Source organism: Zingiber officinale, chromosome 6A, assembly GCF_018446385.1.
Source record: "Zingiber officinale cultivar Zhangliang chromosome 6A, Zo_v1.1, whole genome shotgun sequence".
NCBI lineage: Eukaryota > Viridiplantae > Streptophyta > Magnoliopsida > Zingiberales > Zingiberaceae > Zingiber > Zingiber officinale.
This window is the reverse complement of record NC_055997.1, coordinates 12,770,237-12,789,350: the sequence shown is the minus strand read 5'-3', so window position 1 is coordinate 12,789,350 and position 19,114 is coordinate 12,770,237. Positions and strand designations below refer to the sequence as shown.

Below are 19,114 nucleotides of genomic sequence, written 5' to 3'. Positions count from 1 at the left end.
TTAATTTAGGTAAGTAGATAGGTAGTTAAGCTAGCTGTTAAATTGCAGCAAAGTGACTACCTAGTCGAACGATTTCACAGCCAATTCAACTGACAGGGAAGCGAGAATTGTGCGTCGAATGAACACATGTAGCAGTGCAGTGGGTTGAGTGGAAGTGTGAGATTAGTTAGGATTCTTGGTATGTTGCGTTGAGATGTAATATCGATAGCTGCCAAGTTTACAGAGCTAGGTTTAAGCTCAATTAGATTCTTGCTAAAAACATGAGCAAACTCGAACACAATCCAACTCGATTCAGCTCATTTATGCCCCTGCATTCTGTGAACCAAATGAATCAGAACATTGGATGATATAACTATTGCTAAACACTGTCTAAATATTTTTTTAATCAAACAGGGCACCATTAGTAGAACTCTTAGGGAAGAAAGAGGTAGAAGTGCTGCAATGTAAGAAAATATCCACCTTGTGCTATGCTAAACAAAGTGAAACACACTCCGGGTTTTTTTTCCCAACTCAAAGGGAACAGCATTGAGCAAGAGTCAAAGGTAAGCTTAAACAAGCCCCAGAAACTATGTATTTTGAGGTCTTTACCTCCAGTAAAGGTATTTCAGTCTATAGCATAATGAAGAACACAATCCAAATAAATGACTACAACAAGATTACTAGATAAGTTATGATTGATAGGAGTCCCCGGTTTGATCAGAAGAACAAAAAAATACCATCGAGTTGGAGAAGCAATGGGAGAAGTGTGTCCTATGACTTCTTGATTATGTAGCCAATAAGAGCACCGAGCAATCCCACCAACACAACAAGTGTAATGCTGAAGCCACCTTGGTGCATGCTGCATTCTTTCCTTAGTAAATCCTGTCATTATAGAAACATCATAGGAACGTTAGTATCTCGAGAAAAAAGTATGTGGTGATCAAGGGGAATAATGGGAAAATTCTATGTTGACATTTTGACTGCGACCGGAGTGGTGGGTTTTTTTGAGGCTAACACTAGACATGTTTCGCCATAGTTCAAAGCTTATCGAGACCAAGTAACATTTTCATCTTATAATTCTCTACCATTTAGCTTGTTTATAAAATGCCGCTGTACCAATTTTACAGTCAATTGAATCAAATTTAGAGTAACAAATTATAAAAATACACCAATTTTACAGTCATTTGTACTTTACTAATAGCAAACCAGTATTGCATAATTCATGAGAGTATTGATTCTTATAGCATTCTATAAAGATTCCTTAAATTATGCTCTTAGGAATTCACATGTTTGCCCACAAATATATGTGGATTAAGCACTGAGAGTTAAAATAGAGCCACATGACTAGAAAAAGATGAGCAAGTATATGAATGACTACATCTCAGTTTCTTTGAATTCAACATCACTTTTCTTCTTTGCAGTTGTTGGTGTTCAATTTGGAGTTCACAGTCCTTAGTGTTTTACCTCTTTCCATGGCTGACAAACCAAATCAAAGGACAAGGAAAATAGAAATTTGCTGTCTTGGTTGGTTCGAAATGATACTGACTGAGACAGGCCTATCATGGTTGGCACAAGTAAAATAATGTTAATGTGATTTTCACAATAACATTTATCTATGTTGGCATGGTCTTTAAATTGGCCAATTACTGGAATGATATGTTTCAGTACACAATCAAACTATACTAGGAATACCAATAACTTAATCTAGAATAACTTCCTACTGACGAGCACTTGAAATCACGGTTTTAGAGATCTAAATTTTTTATTGTTGTTTTCCTTATAATCACCTTAGAATTGATATATGCAGCTGGAGAAATCTAGAAAAATATTCTAGGGATGTTCCGAGTAGACATCTAATACCCTTATTGATTGCATGAAAAATCATTAGATATACTCGTGTTGCATATCCATATCTAACTCGAAATAATATAGCTAATTTGACTTCTTGAATAATCTGTAAGAGGTATCTGAAAAGGTAAGGGAAATACATGTTGGACAACCTTTCTGCACCAAACTGCTGCCACCTTAATCAAGTATGTGTATGTTTGGCTTGAGTTGCTCTCATCCACCACACAATGGACATCCTGTTGTATTTTAATTTTTTTTATTACAGACCACTAAATGAAGCTAAACTAATTAAACTTGTCCCATTTTATGTAGCTTCCAAACTTCATCTAGCATCAACAATAAATGTGCCATGCTTGGATCCCCTCACATATCTCTTCCCTAAAATAGGGAAGCCACCTTAAGTCCACGTTCTCCTGAGATAATGGCATTCACTAGCCTCTTCTCTTCCTGTTTTGTTGTTGGCTTTCTATCTAGCACTATCTTGCCTTCCTGATCCGAGAGCTCTCCTATTTGGCTGACATTTTTAGCTTACCTCTTTTCTCACATTATATGCTTATACCTTTGGAATATGTAGGTCGCTTTGAGTGGCAAAGCTTTCCGGCACTGAACGGATGTTCCAGTGTTAATGAGTGTTCTACTGAGAATATGAATTATCATCTTTGGATGGAGATAGTTTCTTGGAAATATCTAGATCAATAGATAGGCCTCCACTAATGAAGAATTCCAAATTTGGGCCCCTCTATTAAAAAATTCTCGATTCAGCCATTTTAAATTGAAGTTGTGCTAAAATTGATCTAGGTGGTACCAATACCCAAAGCATATTAAATCGTGATAATGATAATATAAAATGAGGGAAAACGGTCATGAAACTATTTCACCAGACAACTTGGTAAAAAGCAACTTGTATGAAGGGGTAGTTCAATTCTTCGACGCAGTGGATTGCGAGAGAGTCTCTCATTCGGATATTGTCAAATACAGAAGCCCTATTTCAGTGCAATGAATTTGGGAATACAATGAACTTTGAAATGGAAGCATATGAAAAAAACATATAACAGAAATAACAAAGAATCAAAGGTTGCAGTCACCAGACTAGTCCCCCATATTTTCATTGTGACTTAAATGATAATCTGCAGAATTAAAGCCAAATAACACACTTAAAAGAGTAAAATACATTTGCGTGCAGAAAACTGCATACCAGTTCTTGTCTGAGCTTCTGGTTATATTGAATGGCAGAATTTTTTTCTTCAGTCAATTTTGAGATCATAGCCAATGTCTGCATGTGGCAAACAAAGATAAGCTATTGTCATACAACTCTACTAGATGATAAAATAAAAAGAAAAAAACATGTCTAGGGGTTTTACTAATAATAGCATATGAAATAAGAATGTCAAGAGAACTAAATCCAAAACTATTTTATTTCATAGATTAAGGTGTTTACATTTGGTGGTCAAGCACTTAAACATAAAAATGTAGGCTCCCAACTTGTATTACTACCAAGCCATCAAGCTAACCATTTATGCATTGAACTAGACACATTGTCAGATAAACTCACAATGGACATAAGAGACTTGGGAAGCCCAGTCAAACAAAAGTAAATCATAACTGAGAAGCCATGTGTTTGACACTAAATCTATGAAAAACCTAAACTTAGTTCTAACCTTGGATGTCAAGTAAATTGATGCACATCTTTAGTCTTGTTATGTAATCATTAAACAATAAGATTCACTTAACCAGACACAATGCTGAAATGATAGAGAGTAACTCAAAGATGTAGATGAGAATCAAGATGCAACCATGCCATGGATCAAACAACTAAGTGATTCAGAGGACACTGAATCTGTAAAATCATAAGAATTTGCACTGCTAGACCTGATACTCCTCAACATTACATTTTAGAAATAATAAAAAAGATAATAATTCAGGGCCAAGGAAAATTCAGGTTACTTCTTTTTTAAAAGACAAATTTGTTCATTTTTTTATGTGGCTCATTATTAGAAGCCAGTTTTGAGGAGCTTTGTGTTAAAGAATAACAAATCAGAAAAGATCGGCCAAAAAAGACTGGATGAGGCAACGGAAAGTTCGAGATTCTTAAATTTCTCCAGTAAATAGAATATATCAAGTCACTTATTTTTTTTCGCGTTTTTTATATTAACAAATCACTTGTAAACTTCTATGCAACATGGTATCTGATTGTATTTGGAAATTTATATTGTTCTAATATTAGCTTAGTTTCTATCAGTTTGATGCCAAAACATATAAAAGCGAAGGGAGAAAGAAATTACCTCTGATGACTTCTCCTTTGGGGGTTCATGTGATCTAGTTTCCTGAAATTTGTTTAGGAATCAAATAAACTAAGCAACATATAAAACACTTTGAGTATGCATCATTAAGGTTCTATTTAGAATTTACATCCTCGGAAAGGAGAGGAGAGGAGAGGAGGGAAAAGATTTGATCTCCTCCGACCTTGTTTACAAGCACAAAGAAAGTGGAGAGGAAAGCTAGGTGGAATAGATAAAAATACCCTAAGTACCTAATATTATTATGTAAAGTTGAAAAGGGATAAATTTGTCATTTCTCTCATCCACCTTTTCTCTTCTTCTCCCCTCAAAATTAGGGGACGAGTTTGGTGCCAAAAAATGGCTCTGCCTCAGAGTACTACTCACTCCATCCTCTGCTCAAATCACACAGGTAAACAGAAAGCAGAGAGTGACTCCGCATGCTACTCTCCTCTCCCACCAAGTAAACAGGCCCTAAAGAAAGAAACATTTGTGCTAATGCAGTTCAGTTATGGACTGGTATCATTGTACTTACTGAATCATGTTGAAAACTTTGAGCCCCATTTTCAAATGTTGATGACCTTGGTGAAGATCCTTCTTCTGCTTCCTCAGGCACAGGCGAGGGTGGACTAGAAAGAACATAAAGTACCGGCAACTTGAACTCATCTACAACCTTACCAGGTTCTTTATTGAACTGACAATTGGAATTTATAATCAATTCTAGTTACTGTCCTAAAATAAAAATAAACACAAAATATATATATTTATATGGCAATGAACTACCATTTCAGGGGTTACATCCTTGGTTTCTGCACCATGCTCCGTGATAACACTCTGAAGTAGGAACTTGTCTTTGCATTGCATGTCAGGTGGGGCTTCCTTTTGAGCTTGCATTGTGACTAAAGCATCGAGCATGAAGGATATAAGCAGTAGTAAGATTGAATGATGAAGACAATGAAAGTGAATCAGTTATCTAACATTCCCAACCAAATCAAGAATTAAGGGGTACCTGTGACATCACAGGTTGCCCTAGGTAAGACAATCCCTGTGTTGGGGCGAACACAATATTTCTTTGGATTGGTTGTTTTAACCTATAATGCAGGACAAAAACAATGATCAATATCTATTAACATATCCTTCTCTTTTTTTTGGCACTTTACCAAGTCAAGCCTCTGCACTCATTAATGATTAAACCATGCTCCTCGTGCTATTTTTTACCATACATGCCCCAACTTTATTTTTTTCAATATTGATATTGGTTTTGAAACGACAAATTGATTTGAGAATCAGCAGCATAATTTTTAAAGAAAAGTTAGATTATCTTGAGCCCCCATGAATCTAAATTGGGATTACACATCAATTTTTGCATGAAGTTATGGACTTAAACCCATAAATTGATTTGCAAATCTACTTGCATGATGAAAAAATAGGCAATGGCCACTAATCTTGTTTACAAATGATACAGTTCGACTAGATATTACATGTGGTGAAGAAATGTATGGTGATTCATATACATGAATGTAACAGCCGAAGCATATAATGGCTTTAGCATGAATAATCTTACATAATACTGAGGCGTGGATGATAACCAATAAATGATTTATATTGAGATGACAATTTTTTGTGGTTAACAAAAAACTCAAACAATTAGATTTGAATGAATATCATATTACAAGTTAATAGCTTTTCACCATGCAAGTAGATTTGAAGTCAACTTGCAAAGTCAAGACCCTAGTTTAAGGAACTTAAGCTGTGAGAGACCCCAAATTGAGGATATTAAATCAGAAGGTGCTGAAAAAATTAGTTATTTTTTCCAAAATGCCACATGCAAGCTGATTTGCAGAGCAACTTGCCAGACTAAGATGAGAAAGATCCTACTTTGACCATCTTAGGTTGGAAGACGATCAAAAAAATTATTTTGTTATCCATAAATCATGAGTTGGAGAGGGAAGTTGAAAATCAAGAATAATCCTGTTAAAACAAACTGGATCATAATATGGTGAAGAACCAACAAGATTTACACAAAACCAGGAGCGTGTTAAAACACTCATTTTCTGATTGTGCACAAAGGAGGTGAGGCAGATATAATAATGCAATAAATGGAGAAAATAAATTTGATAAAATGCTTTTCTTTTACCAAGCATGTAGAAATGCCATAGATATAATAATGCAATAAAAAGGAGAAAAGAAATACCTTAAAGGCAACATACTGATCTGTCTTGTTAATTAGTTGCAGGGAACACGAGCTCTGCTTCTTCAACTCAACTGCTCGATCCACAACCAGCAAAAAATTTGTTAGCAAACTAACTGAATTCTTTGCGATCAAACAGTCCACCCAAGAAGCCAAACAAAACAATCCACAATCATCATGCACGATCATCAAAAAAGAGGACTTTCGAGGATCAAATGCGAACCATTAAGCAAGTTTAAGATCGAACGCGAGTACGCGACTCCAACCTCACACCGTCCAGAAAGAAAGCCAAACCGCGTAAAACACACAGAAAACATGGATCGATTGATCGAGGAGAAGAAAAGGGAAATGTAGGACTTACAAACGAACTTGAGCTCCTTAGGCTCGATTTCCAGGAACCCTCCTTCGCTCATTTCTCCTCCCACCTTCAGATCTACTTTACGACGGATCTGGAAAATTTTATCCACCTCTGCTTACGATTCGTTGCCTCCTTACAAATTGAATGTGTAGAACTAGGAGATTGGTACAACGATGGGATCTCGGAGAGGAAAAGTTCGATTTTGGAGGAGCGCAGATCCCTCTCGCCCTCTCACTCTCTTCCTCAGTCGCAGTCCTAATAATAGTCGCTCTCTTATCTCCTCCAACAATTCTCATGACGAAAACACCCCGGGCTGGAGGAGGTGTTGGGTGATTGAATCGCCTTTTACCACTATGGACGAAAATACCCCTGAGGCCGGATTTTAATTGTCCTACATTGATAATATCATTTGTATCAGGGTGATTTATAAAAATGTTCCGTAATGTTTACTTCATATTTTTTTTTAAAGAATCACAGTATCTCCACCGCTTATGTAAAATTAATTATTATTCTAAATTTTCTATTTATTGTTAAAAAAAATATCATTTACGTTGAATGCCCTTATAATTCTCTAAATTTAAATTTATACTACAGTTTGAATCATAGAGAATAAAATTTTTTATTCTAAAAATAAAATAATATTTCCACCTTCCTACCACTTAAACTCTTTATTAGTACAGATATTATAATAATAATAATAATAAACAATAAAACAACCTGAAGATAATATATTACACATTTTAAAAAGTTAATTATTATTCATGTCCGTGCTACCTAGTGATTTTATTTATTAATCATTTTTAAATTGAGTTAGATTAGATTAATTTGATCACAGTATATTAATTAATCGACTTAAAATATTAAAATTACTATAATTAATTTAACTTAGAGAGTGATTTAGCAATAACATAAAATTCTCAATAGGCATTTCATAATAATTATATATTTAATTATACAAAAAAAAATTAAATTTGTTTGCAGTTCGCACCACCTGGCACATCCAAAAGTTCATATCCAAACGAAATGAAACATAATTAACAAAGGAAATATGAATTACTATGATCATTTTATTGTCGCCATCAATTGTACATAAGCTGAAACTTTGTCTGCACTACTCTTGCCACAAAATTTACGGTCTTGACCTCGTTTCGTTCTTGTCGAACAATTGTTGACTAATTAAACTCTCCCGGGAAAAGGGGATTGAATAGATATGACCACAAACAAATTGCTAATGCAACAAGAAAAAATAAAGGAAGAAAACAACTATAATTCTATGAATAAATACTGTTCTTGTTGGATGAGATGCAACTTCCTGGTGTTTGATAATCTTGTGGACAAATTGTGACTCCTGAAGGAGGAAGGTAGGATACTGTGAAGTGCCAACCTGAAGTAGTGGCGGGTCTTGATGTAGAGGAATGTGATCTTTAAACTTCGCCGAATATGTTTGGGCATTGATTCCAATTTTTCTGTTCCCTTGCCTCCCAATAGCCACCTGTGTAGCGGTATGTACCATCTTCGCTTGCTCTTTGGAACCATCTTGGCTTCCAACCATTCTCTTGCATTTTCCTTGCCTGACAGACAGTTCAAAGTATCAGACCAAGAAATTCATTCCTGTCTTAGCTTATATGTTAAGATAGAAATGCCACAGACAACTCAACAAAAGAAGACTCGAGTCGTTAATTCTTTTCAAGAGGTTATAGGCCATCCCGTAAACAAGCTAAACTGTTGGTTTGGCAGAGTCATAGTTTGCAGTAAATCCAATGGTTCATTCTTGTGGAGGTGAAGGGTTCTCCATCTTGTAGGAGAAGAGAGTGGGGAGCTAAGGATTGTGTTCCCCCAAATCCCTTGGTGGATTAAGCAGACCCACTAACTAGTCACTCAAAAGTAGATACATTTCTAAATATAAACATAACGAATCACTATGCTTGTACATGTAGACTAATGAGCGTGGAGATCGACATGCTCCCCTTTGCTCATCATGACTAAAAGGAACAGTCTTAGCTCTGATACCATATAAAATTAATAACTAGTCATTTTGGGATGGAATAAGCTTCGCCCCAATTTAACAAAATGGCTTTCCAACTTCAACAACATTTCTTTGCTTAGTGATGACAGTTAAATCGCTTTTGTTTCTAAACCAGCAAACATAAGGAGGCACACTGTCTGCTGTTCAGATGATTTCTCACAAGAATTAAGTAAAACATTTACATAATAACTGAAGGATGCTTGCTTACCATTCGCTGCCTTTGTTCCAGACGTAACTTCTCTTCATTTGCCTTCCCATACTCCCCATTTTCCAGATGCCTCTGATCTGGTCGAAGTCTCGAATCTGTAGGTGGGAGTTTCTCCTTGATCCATAAAAAACCATTTGCATCAGAAGCATTAGAAAGAGTAATGCACAAGTAAAAAACTAGCAACACATGTTCTAAACTGATACCTGCAGCTCAGAAGTTAACTCGTTGAGTGTGATTGCAAATGATGTCAAGTTGTATCGTGTTGGATCAGTAGAAGGGTCACTCCTTTTCCATAGCAAACAAGCATTTTCAGTAGGAATAGCAGCCTTGTTAGAAACATCATCTTCTTTATAGTAATACATTCTGTCATCCCATTTTCCAATTAAAGATGCGACTTTGGTCTTGTTTGTGTCCTCAACAAATCCTACCACCTGTGTAATAGTTAGATTGTTTCATGTATGGTCTTAGAAGTTGAAAGCAAGGCCAAATGCAAAGTAGTTTTCTTCTTACTTGATGAGGATTTCGATCTAGAAGAGACTTCTCCTTAAATCTGAGTTGGCATGAAAACATTCTGTTTCCTTTTATGTTCATGATTCCATGGTGTTCACAGTAAAGTTTGCCAAATATGAGATTATAGATGGTGGTTGTGACCTAGGATATATAAATTCAAATTATAATGAAAAACTTAAGCTGATAAGATTACATGAGAATGCCAGGTTAACAGACCTTGCTCCACTGGAATATCTCGCCATCATCAAATTCAAGGGTCAAAATGCCAACAGGATCGAGCTGGATAGATTGCCCCCAGAACTTTGAGGTAAGGTTGCTATCCCCCCAAAATTTCCAACCTTTGCCTTCGCAGTGGCAGGCAATGAGCATTGGATGATGGCTAACCTAGAAATTAAAATGATGAAGAAGATCATATCCAATTCAAAATCTTTTACTTTCTGATCTGTGAATAACTTTAAACCAGGCAATCAAGAAAGAAAGCTGTATGCAGGGAACAGAGATGTTTTAGATATCAACCTAATGATTCTTTATTTGAGATAATAGGTTAATAGATTGTATAATATGAAAATGTTTCAAGTAATTGTTAATTGGGCAGCAGTTACTGAAAAAAAAATTGGATGAAATGACAATTTGTTTTTACAAGGAAAATCACATCAAAATTAGCAAAAAAGATAATTCATGTTGTTGGCGTGGTATGATTTCTTTTTTACTTTCTCAGATCTCAAGGTATATTACTCTAAGATTCCTTTGGGAAAATAAATAATAAATCATGCTATAAACACCGATGGATTACGTCGGACATTTTTGGAGAGGAATATCAATATGACATTTCAAAAGGAGAGCGGAGTCTTGGCAGAACGGTAAAATTAGTGTCATGTGACCTTGAGGTCACGGATTGGAGTCACGAAAATAGGTTGGGTAAGGCTATGTACAATAAACTTAATATAGTCGGACCCTTCCTCGGGACCCAGCATTGGTGCACCAGGCTACACTTTAATATCAATATGACATGTTTATATTAGGAAACCAAATGTGCTAAATCTAATCATAAGAGAAGATCAACAGAATGCCCTTGATCATGGATACTTAATGAGGTTAATGGGAGAGAACCAACCAAGTAATTTGTTTCTAAAGATAATCCAGATGCATATATGCCACAGTGATAGAAATTTCAAAGGATTTTACACAAGCAATAAGAAATCTTATGAGAAATAAAAGCAATAATTTGCGAACAGATGTCTTTGCTTTGTTATTAAATGAAATAATTAAGTCACTTTGCCATAAATTAGTAAGTTATGTTGAAAAGGAAGAACTTCCCGACTGGTTTGTGGTCAGCTAAATCGCATTCTGTCCAGTCTTAGGATTTAGCTCTTAATGAAAATTCTGACAGCATTTGCTAGTTATGTAATCTATCAAATATAGTTGCATCTTCTTAATCAGAACATAATAAACAGAATAAGTAGGCATTCAAAATAAGTATTTAGGTTTTAACCTATACAAGTTTCTGAGTGCAACATATGACAGATAACAGTGATTGAAGCAGGTAATAGGAGAAAGGGAAAACGTTGTATTTATATCCATCAGAATGTTGAAAAGAATATTCAGCATTCAAGACACAACATCAGACAATATCTATAATTCAAAGGAATTGTTGCATGAATCTTATTCCACCATTGACCCTCTGTAGCATCACACCTTTGGTAATAAGTTATTTTAGATATCTTTCTCATATGAAGTTCTCTTTCATCATGCCCTATTCTTCACACTTCTTATTTATTAGACTCGGGCTGTAAATGGATAGGCTATCCAACAACATGCTTTCCCTAACTCTTTCATCTATGAGAATGAGATTACACCTAATTCAAAGCACATAATTAAAAGAAATATGAACAAGTTATAAGAAATTGATCTGAACATGTTCATAAGTGTATTGAACATGTTACTACTGACCTTTTCTGAGATGAAACGGATCCCTTTTTCAGGGAAGTCAGCTTCATATGTTTCTCCTAACAAAGGGTTGAAAGGCTTGCAAATTCGACCAATAGAAGAGGCATATGCAGAAACTGCGAATGCTGCTACCTTCAGAATTCTCATCAGACTGTTCCCCTAATAAATAAAGAAAAAAAAAGATCAAGTTTTATAAAATGGAATTACATAGTGCAGAATGAGAATTATAATGATTTCAATACAAGATTGAATCAAGTCAGACAAACTGGTTCATCAGATAACACCTGAAAACTAAAGTTTGTTATTATAGGAGGTGCTAAATTTGAATCAGTATGGACTCTAGAGTATTAAATGGAATTGGATGAAATAATCGCAACTGATTTTTTAGGCAATTCTTATTGAAAATTAGGTTGTCCATCCATCATTTTTCTACCTGCCATCCTGATTTTACATAAATCATTTAAAATAGGCAGCCCGCTGCACGAAGCTCCCGCTATACGGGTCCCGGGGAAGGATCCATTATACGCAGCCTTACCCTGCTTTTTTGCAAGAGGCTTTTACATGAATCATTTAGTTTGGAAAAAAATGGAATCAGCACAAAACTTTCAGCAGGTATTTGTTAATTAATGCATTGACATCAATAAAATAAGCAATGATAAGCAAAGAGCCATCAAACCTTTACGCCATATTCATAGGCTTCATCCAAGAGTTGTGAATACTCAAGCTCTTCAAAGCACTTCTGAAGGGATGACAGTGGTTCATTGAAGTAAACTGGTAGGCAAACACGTGTCAGATCCTTACCAACATTGTCTTTAATCAAAGACCAAAGACCCACACTTTTCTCCTTCTCAACAGGTTCTGGTAACTTCTTTCGCCTTTCAGGATATGGAAATACATCCTGACAACAATCTTTTTCTTTGGAGTGCATTATCTTCACATCACCAATGTTCTCACTTCCAGAATTCTTACATTCATGATGTGTCACCCTGGTCAAAGTAGAAGAAGAATGGGATCCAGAATTGTCACTGAAGCACTCATTTGTATCAAAGAAATTTGGCTCATCATCATCTGACATGTCATCAGTCTCTTGCTTTTCTACATCATCTGATGATTCCGTTGTGCTATATTCTGGACAGCCAAAAAAGAAATTAATAGGGAAGAAATTTGTGCAGGCCTTGAATCTGTTGCTCATTTATTTCTTGTTTTTGCTGACCGCGTATTAATATTATCTCATTGTAATAGGGTCTTAGGATGGATAAGGCAATCAAACACCATGATACCAACAAAAGAAACCAATAATCTAACTGAATACCTAAAAGTCCTAAACCATTTGCTAATTGACAACAGTGCAATTTGAAAGATATATGGAATAGTGAGCACTTCAAGCACCATTAAAAAAATGTAAATATTGAATATAAACAACATAAATGATCATCATTATGAAGTAAAACTTGAAAAGATAGGAACATGTTATACCACTGTACTTACCGTGTCCAGAACAAGAAAATTCAGTTTTCAATAGCTGCAAATGACCACCACAAGTTGTTTCTTCATCTTCAGTGTTAATGTCCTGCAAAAGTGCATATAAAACTCTGCATATTACATACTATGTTATAGCAAACACACAAATAAACAATGTTGTAAAGTAAAATAAATAAATACATTTTTAGTCTAGGAAAAACTTGGTAAAGGATTATTTGAAAGTTGTACTTCTTACCTCTAAATGCTGCTCAACAGTTCCTAGAAACTTTAGGTGTTCTGCATACTGAAGTTTTACCTGCCTCTGATATTCCGAGAGCTCTGATAACATAATATGTTCACAGTCTCTTATCACATCCTCCCTAAGTCCCTCAGCATGCATACGATCTCTAAGTCTATCGGTTGAAAATGTTACACCATTTGAGAGAGAAGAAATTCGTTCGCTTAATGTTCTAAATGAATATACACTTCTTGCCAAGATTAATGCCTGAATCCATGCAACACGATCTTTCTCTGTATCAGTTTTCAGATGAAGCGTCTTTGTGCGAGAAAATATATAGAACCGTCTATCATCAGACTTGCTCTCTCGAAAGGACGAAACCTAAGAGGAGTTAAATATAGACAAATTAGAAGTTTAAGGAGAAACAAATGAAAGTCTAATCCAATATAGCTACAAAAAAAACTCAACACGTACTAATGTAATCTACCAATCTAGTTTAACAAGATATTTTTGTGTGGCTTGAAGACCAAGAACCAAAGTTTGCCAAACTCCAAACAACTGACCTCAGGATGCAAAATGTAAACTTTGTTGTTTCTTAAACATTTGTCTAAGCCGTGTTTATTTCCTAAATGCTTGTTAATTGAATGATAGAGAAACCACACAATCTTACAATTGGTGAAGATTGTAGCTAAATATAAGAATTAGAGTAAACACACGCTGGATGGCATTTTGGCATACCAGTACTTACCCCGCTAGAATAAGAGGCCACAAGTGTTAGAGTGGGACATCAAAACATGGTAACAGTCAATTATTTTTATTCGTGATAAACATAGCAAGAAGGGGAGTCTTGGCGCAACGATATAGTTGTTGCTTTGTGACCAAAAGGTCACGGATTTGAATCCTGAAAACATGTCTCTTGCAAAAAGCAGAGTAAGACTATGTACAATGGATCCTTCTCGAGGAGGACCCCGCATAGCAGGAGCTTCGTGCACTGGGTTGCCCTTATAAACATAGCAAATTGCAATTATAGGCAACCAGTGAAATCCCTATTACCTCTATTGCTACTGTTTTATTGATTCTGAAATCCATATAACAGTCATTGTGGTGTGATGAACTATGTATCATCTCCTTATATGAATGGTCCAGGATATGCATCTATTCATTCCACTGGTACAGATCTGGCATGCACCTCTGTTGCAGTTCAGCACATAAATCATTTGAGTACTGTAAATGTGCCAGCAAGCAAATGCTAATCTAGTCATTTATCACAGTATCATGCATATCTGACATCTCCAACCATCATGCAATATTGGACATCTTCATCCACTTACCTCCTTTGTTGCCATGCTCCTAAGTCCCTTAAGAAAATCGCCTGTATTTTTCTTCAGTTGATTGATAAACTTATATTTCAAAGAAATTGTTTTGGCCTCTTTGAATTCATATTACATAATCTGTTGCTCATAGTCTCTCTGCTTAATGAATTAAACAATTGCAGTGTTCCTAAAGTAAAGTTTGTTAGCTCTTACAAAACTGCTCTTAGTTATCCTAGTCAAGGGCTGGCATCACAAAGTAAAAGTAGATGCTCTCCAACCTACATTTTGACAACATAAAGTTAGTTGAGATGTTAGTTCCCAGAATACATGAAAACCTAAGTTTGTGTGATCAGATTAGATGCCTAGGAGTATTCTGAAAGATACCTAAAGCAGACAAGTTTAGCAAACTGCTCCATTTGATATAAAAGAGGACCATAGCCCTCACAAGTCAACTAAATCCCTCTTAAAGCAGGCACCAAAGCTAAAGCGGAAAGATTCTCAGTTACAAGAAAGAAAAAATTTGGAAAAATAAATCAAATACAAAAGAACCTATCAAAGAAAGAATAGCAAAATAAATTTATTCTACTGTAAAATTAGAGATCCACCTTAGCTATGCTTCTACGGTAACTATTTTTTCCAATTCAAGGCTCAATGTGCCCATGCACCCTGTGCCCCAATCTAGTTGTTTCCAGGAATAATCATGAACAGTAGACTGACGCCAGCGACTAATACAACCCTAGAGACAAGCAACCACCAGCAATAAAATGTCCAAGCAAGACGAAACAAAACTTCGCTTCCGTGGCGCGGATCAAAACAACGCCGAGCTGCTCCCCACTTTATAACCAAAGAGTAGAGCGCCGTGGGTACTGCCTTGGTAGGCAACAAATTAAACCCTCGGAAGGGTGACCCACTCTCGAAAATTCACCTCTTTCACTGCGAGTAAGGGAGAGTAAAAGGAAAGGAAAGAGGTAAAAGAAAATCCATCATGAGAAATGAATTTGGAACTGGGAAAAAGAACTCTTTTTCGTTTATACATAAGAAGACGGGTAAGAAATTGAGAAATAACTAAAATAATTTTTTGGGAGGGGGTAGAATGGATGGAAGAGAGAGATCCAGTTGTTTAGCCCCACGGAGCTCGAAAGCGGGAGAATCGCAGCCGAGCGAGGAAATCGGGCGAGGTTTTTGTCTAACAAGTTAATTCCAAATTTTTCAATCAGCTCAACATTTTGGCCCATTCAAATTTCCGGATCTGGTGCAATGCCACTCGAGGGGATTTCTCTTTCGTGGAGATAATTAAATAGACGGGGGAAATAGCATTTTCCGCAAAATGAGATAGATGATCGGGATCTGCCGCGTACCTTAAGATAAACGATGCCGACCGGCTTGGCGGACGGCTTTCTCCCAGCGGCCGCTCGGGCGGAGAGCTTCGCGGAGGCGTCTCCGATGATCCGTACGCCGCCTTCTTCCTTGGCTACGTCGTCGCCTGGCCGGATCTTGGAGTAAGAGAGCACACCGTGGCGGAGGGAGAACCAGCGGGACCGCCAGCCGCGGCCGTAATTGGTCCACTTGTAGAGCACACCTTCCACGGCGACTTCCTCGCCGTTTTTGGTCGGCGCCGCCTCCGCCTCGTCGCCCCCGGAGGGCGCCAGGTCCAAGGATCGGTCGCCGACGTCGCTGTGCCGATCGAGGACGATGCAGCAGAGGGGGTGCATCGCCCTCGCAGAGCTCATTGCAGTCCTCCTCAATGCCCGATCCGGGAGCCGATCACGAGCCGGCGATCCGCATTGGATCAGGAGCTCCCCCAAACTGCCGATTCTTGTGGCACAAGAGAAGAGAAGAACTGGCGTCAAGATAAAGAATTAAGACGGAAAGAGAGAGAGAGAGATTGAGTTTTGTGCTGTAGAAGAGTTATTATTTGCAATTAAATATTAGAATAAAATAATAATAATAATAATAATATAATAAAATAAAATGATGTATAGTAAAGAGGATATTTAAACAATTAATTATTATATATAGATTTTTATTTGATAAAACGAATTTACACCCACAATTTTTTTTAGGAATAAATAAATGAAATGTTTTTATGTAGTTTAGATACGAGAAATAAATAATTTAATATTCCTCCATTAAATTTATTTTGATGTAATAGAAAATTTCATGGACTTGGGTTTCGATGTGAACAAATAATAAGCAAATTTTGCAAAAAAAAAGGTAAAATAAATAAATCGAGTCGGTTCCAATTTTGGATTATTTGCTAAATTTAGCAATTGTTTTTTTCTGCATGCATCTTTAAATTTAATTAAGTGGATGGAGTTAAAAGGTTAACGCTAAGTATTTAAATTACTTTTTAGTAGAAATAAAAAAAACAATTTATATGAATTAATACCAGAATTTTATTTTTGTGAATTATTATTTATAATTTAATTTTTAAATAAATGGTCCAAGCACTGATGTGATTCTAGACCCCATCAAAGTACAGTCACATTAGAGATTCTAATGAACAATGAGTGTGCATTATATGCCCGGAAAAATAAAGTACAGTATGCATATTTTTTTTTTTTATCGAATTTAGATAATTCTGTTGTTTACTTGAAGGAGAGGGGAGGTAGAGGAGGAGAATACAATTGGGATAAAGAGAAATGATAAATTTAATAATTGATAATATTATTTGATTTTCTTTTAGTTATTAATTTATTCTCTTCGACTTACTTCTATTGTCGTCAATCTCTATATGGGTACATGGCCGACTATCAAACTCTTTCATTTGCTCCCTCACCGTATAGCCGACGTCCTAATGAAGGTATACTTTTTATTAGTGGTTAATGCGTTTATAAGCAACACACTCCTTGTGTGTTGCTTATTAATTAAAACACAAAGTCAGTGATGAACTAACTCGTGATAAGTCAATTTTCATCGAACATGCTAAATGACCGATCACCAATTTACCTGGGCCTAAAGTTAAATTATATATATATATATATATATATATATATATATATATATATATATATATATATATATATATATATATATATATATATATATATATATATATATATATATATATCTTACTATTTTATTAAAAATCTCCCCCTTTTACTAACCAACTTTGGTGAAGCCTAAAATGAATTTACGTTAATATCCTTTTTTTCTATTCACACTAAAAATAATTTCAATCTTTATTAGTAATTCCACAAGCGAAACAATCAGTAAATGATTTAGAGTTCGAGACTTAGTTGCGGCATATTATTATGAAATTTTCTCATCATTAATTTTCTCTGGTTATTTTATATAAAAAAATATAGTTCTCTTTAGTCCCACATCTTAGAAATGACAACACTATGATCAAAGAAATTTCTATAAATATTTTAGGTCGACAATATTACAAAATATACTTTTCTTAGTTTTTTTTACTAAGATAAGTATAATATTAAATTAAATTAATTTTTTTCATAGGAAAGCTGTAAATGTGACACTCGAAAATTCAAACAATTCGGATTTTCAAAGATCCAAATAATTCAGATTTTCAAAAGTCAGTACTTTACTCTAATGACTCTATGTATTATATTACACACGCGACGCGTGCACGATCACGTATATAAGATTTTAGATTGGGAGGGGTCGGATTTAGGTTTGGAAGGCTGGGCTGATGTATTTTCCGATTGTGCTATGCGATGACTTGTTCTATATATGAAGTCAACGTCGACGGTTGTGTAATCGACCTATCAGCAATCGGCAACTCAAACTTTTCTTCCGCCTTTGGGAGACCGTGGTCCCTCTAGTCTTATGCTAATACGCCCCTGCTTGGCTGCAATCGTGGACGGTAGCGGTGGGTGACACTAGCAATTAGCGAATTATTTTTTTTCTTTTAGCTAAACATTATAACCTAATTTAAAAATCAGAATCCTAGAGGTAGAATCTTAAAAAAAAAAATTTAAAAATTATAACTCAATTGGGAAGCTTAAATCTTAAAAATAAAATATTTAAAAATATTTTAATTATTTTTTAATTCAAAATTTAAAAAGAAAAAAAGAAAAGAAATTGTGCACAGCGCGCAGCATTTCTGATTCGTGTGTATATATATATTATATTTTTTTATTCAATCAAGTTAGATTATTTATTTTAAGGCATCAAATTTTCTAAAAGAAAGTTCTCTGTTATGTTAATTTGGAGGAATGAAGTTAGTTTTTACTCATATTTTTAAATATATATATATATATATATATATATATATATATATATATATATATATATAGATTTGTTATGCTACGGACTCTATCCTACGGATTACTACGGACTTTGCCATGTCATTTTAATTTTAATTTTTTAAATGCAATATTTTCTCTTTCTTAATTGTTTTCTTCTTCTCGCTGTAACGAAATGCTCACCGCGCCGACTGGACGCGATCGTGCCGAATTTCGGACTGGACGCTTGCGACTGGACGCTACCGACTGGACGCTCGCGACTGGACGCTGCCGACTGGACGCGATCGTGCCGACTGGACGCTGCCGACTGGACGAGATCGCGGCCGGATTCCGGCGCGATCGTGGCCGGATTCCGGACGCGATCGCGACTGGACGTGATCGCGCCAGATTCCGTCCGCGATCGCGCCGGAATCCGGCCGCGATCACGCCGGAATCTGGCGCGATCACGTCCAGTCGCGAGCGTCCAGTACGTCGCGATAGAGGTCGGATTCCGGACGCTATCCCCGACGGGTTCACCTTCTGGTCTATAGTATGGGTGTCTCCAGGCGGCC

The 19,114-nt window shown here is 36.0% G+C and overlaps 2 protein-coding genes across 3 annotated transcripts; both read right to left on the bottom strand.

Moving 5' to 3' along the window:
* Positions 1-543: 543 nt before the first annotated feature.
* Positions 544-6,944, bottom strand: LOC121995851 (vesicle-associated protein 1-3-like). Its single transcript, XM_042549626.1, has 8 exons — positions 6,656-6,944; positions 6,298-6,368; positions 5,113-5,194; positions 4,887-5,002; positions 4,639-4,797; positions 4,110-4,151; positions 3,023-3,100; positions 544-861 (listed from the first exon to the last, which is right to left on the bottom strand). The coding sequence occupies exons 1-8, from the start codon at positions 6,705-6,707 to the stop codon at positions 751-753; spliced, it is 711 nt and encodes a 236-aa protein (XP_042405560.1). The 5' UTR covers positions 6,708-6,944; the 3' UTR covers positions 544-750.
* A 742-nt stretch (positions 6,945-7,686) lies between these two features.
* On the bottom strand, positions 7,687-16,218 carry LOC121995850 (oxysterol-binding protein-related protein 2A-like). Of its 2 annotated transcripts, none has more exons than XM_042549624.1 (10): positions 15,714-16,218; positions 13,061-13,423; positions 12,832-12,913; positions 12,020-12,471; positions 11,347-11,502; positions 9,613-9,780; positions 9,397-9,537; positions 9,090-9,317; positions 8,887-9,000; positions 7,687-8,223 (listed from the first exon to the last, which is right to left on the bottom strand). In XM_042549624.1, exons 1-10 carry the CDS (start codon positions 16,083-16,085, stop codon positions 8,077-8,079), a joined length of 2,223 nt encoding a protein of 740 aa, XP_042405558.1. In that variant the 5' UTR covers positions 16,086-16,218; the 3' UTR covers positions 7,687-8,076. The 2 variants fall into 2 exon arrangements, with proteins under 2 accessions (XP_042405558.1, XP_042405559.1); XM_042549625.1 differs by lacking the exon at positions 15,714-16,218 and adding an exon at positions 14,961-15,222.
* Between the last annotated feature and the right edge of the window lie 2,896 nt (positions 16,219-19,114).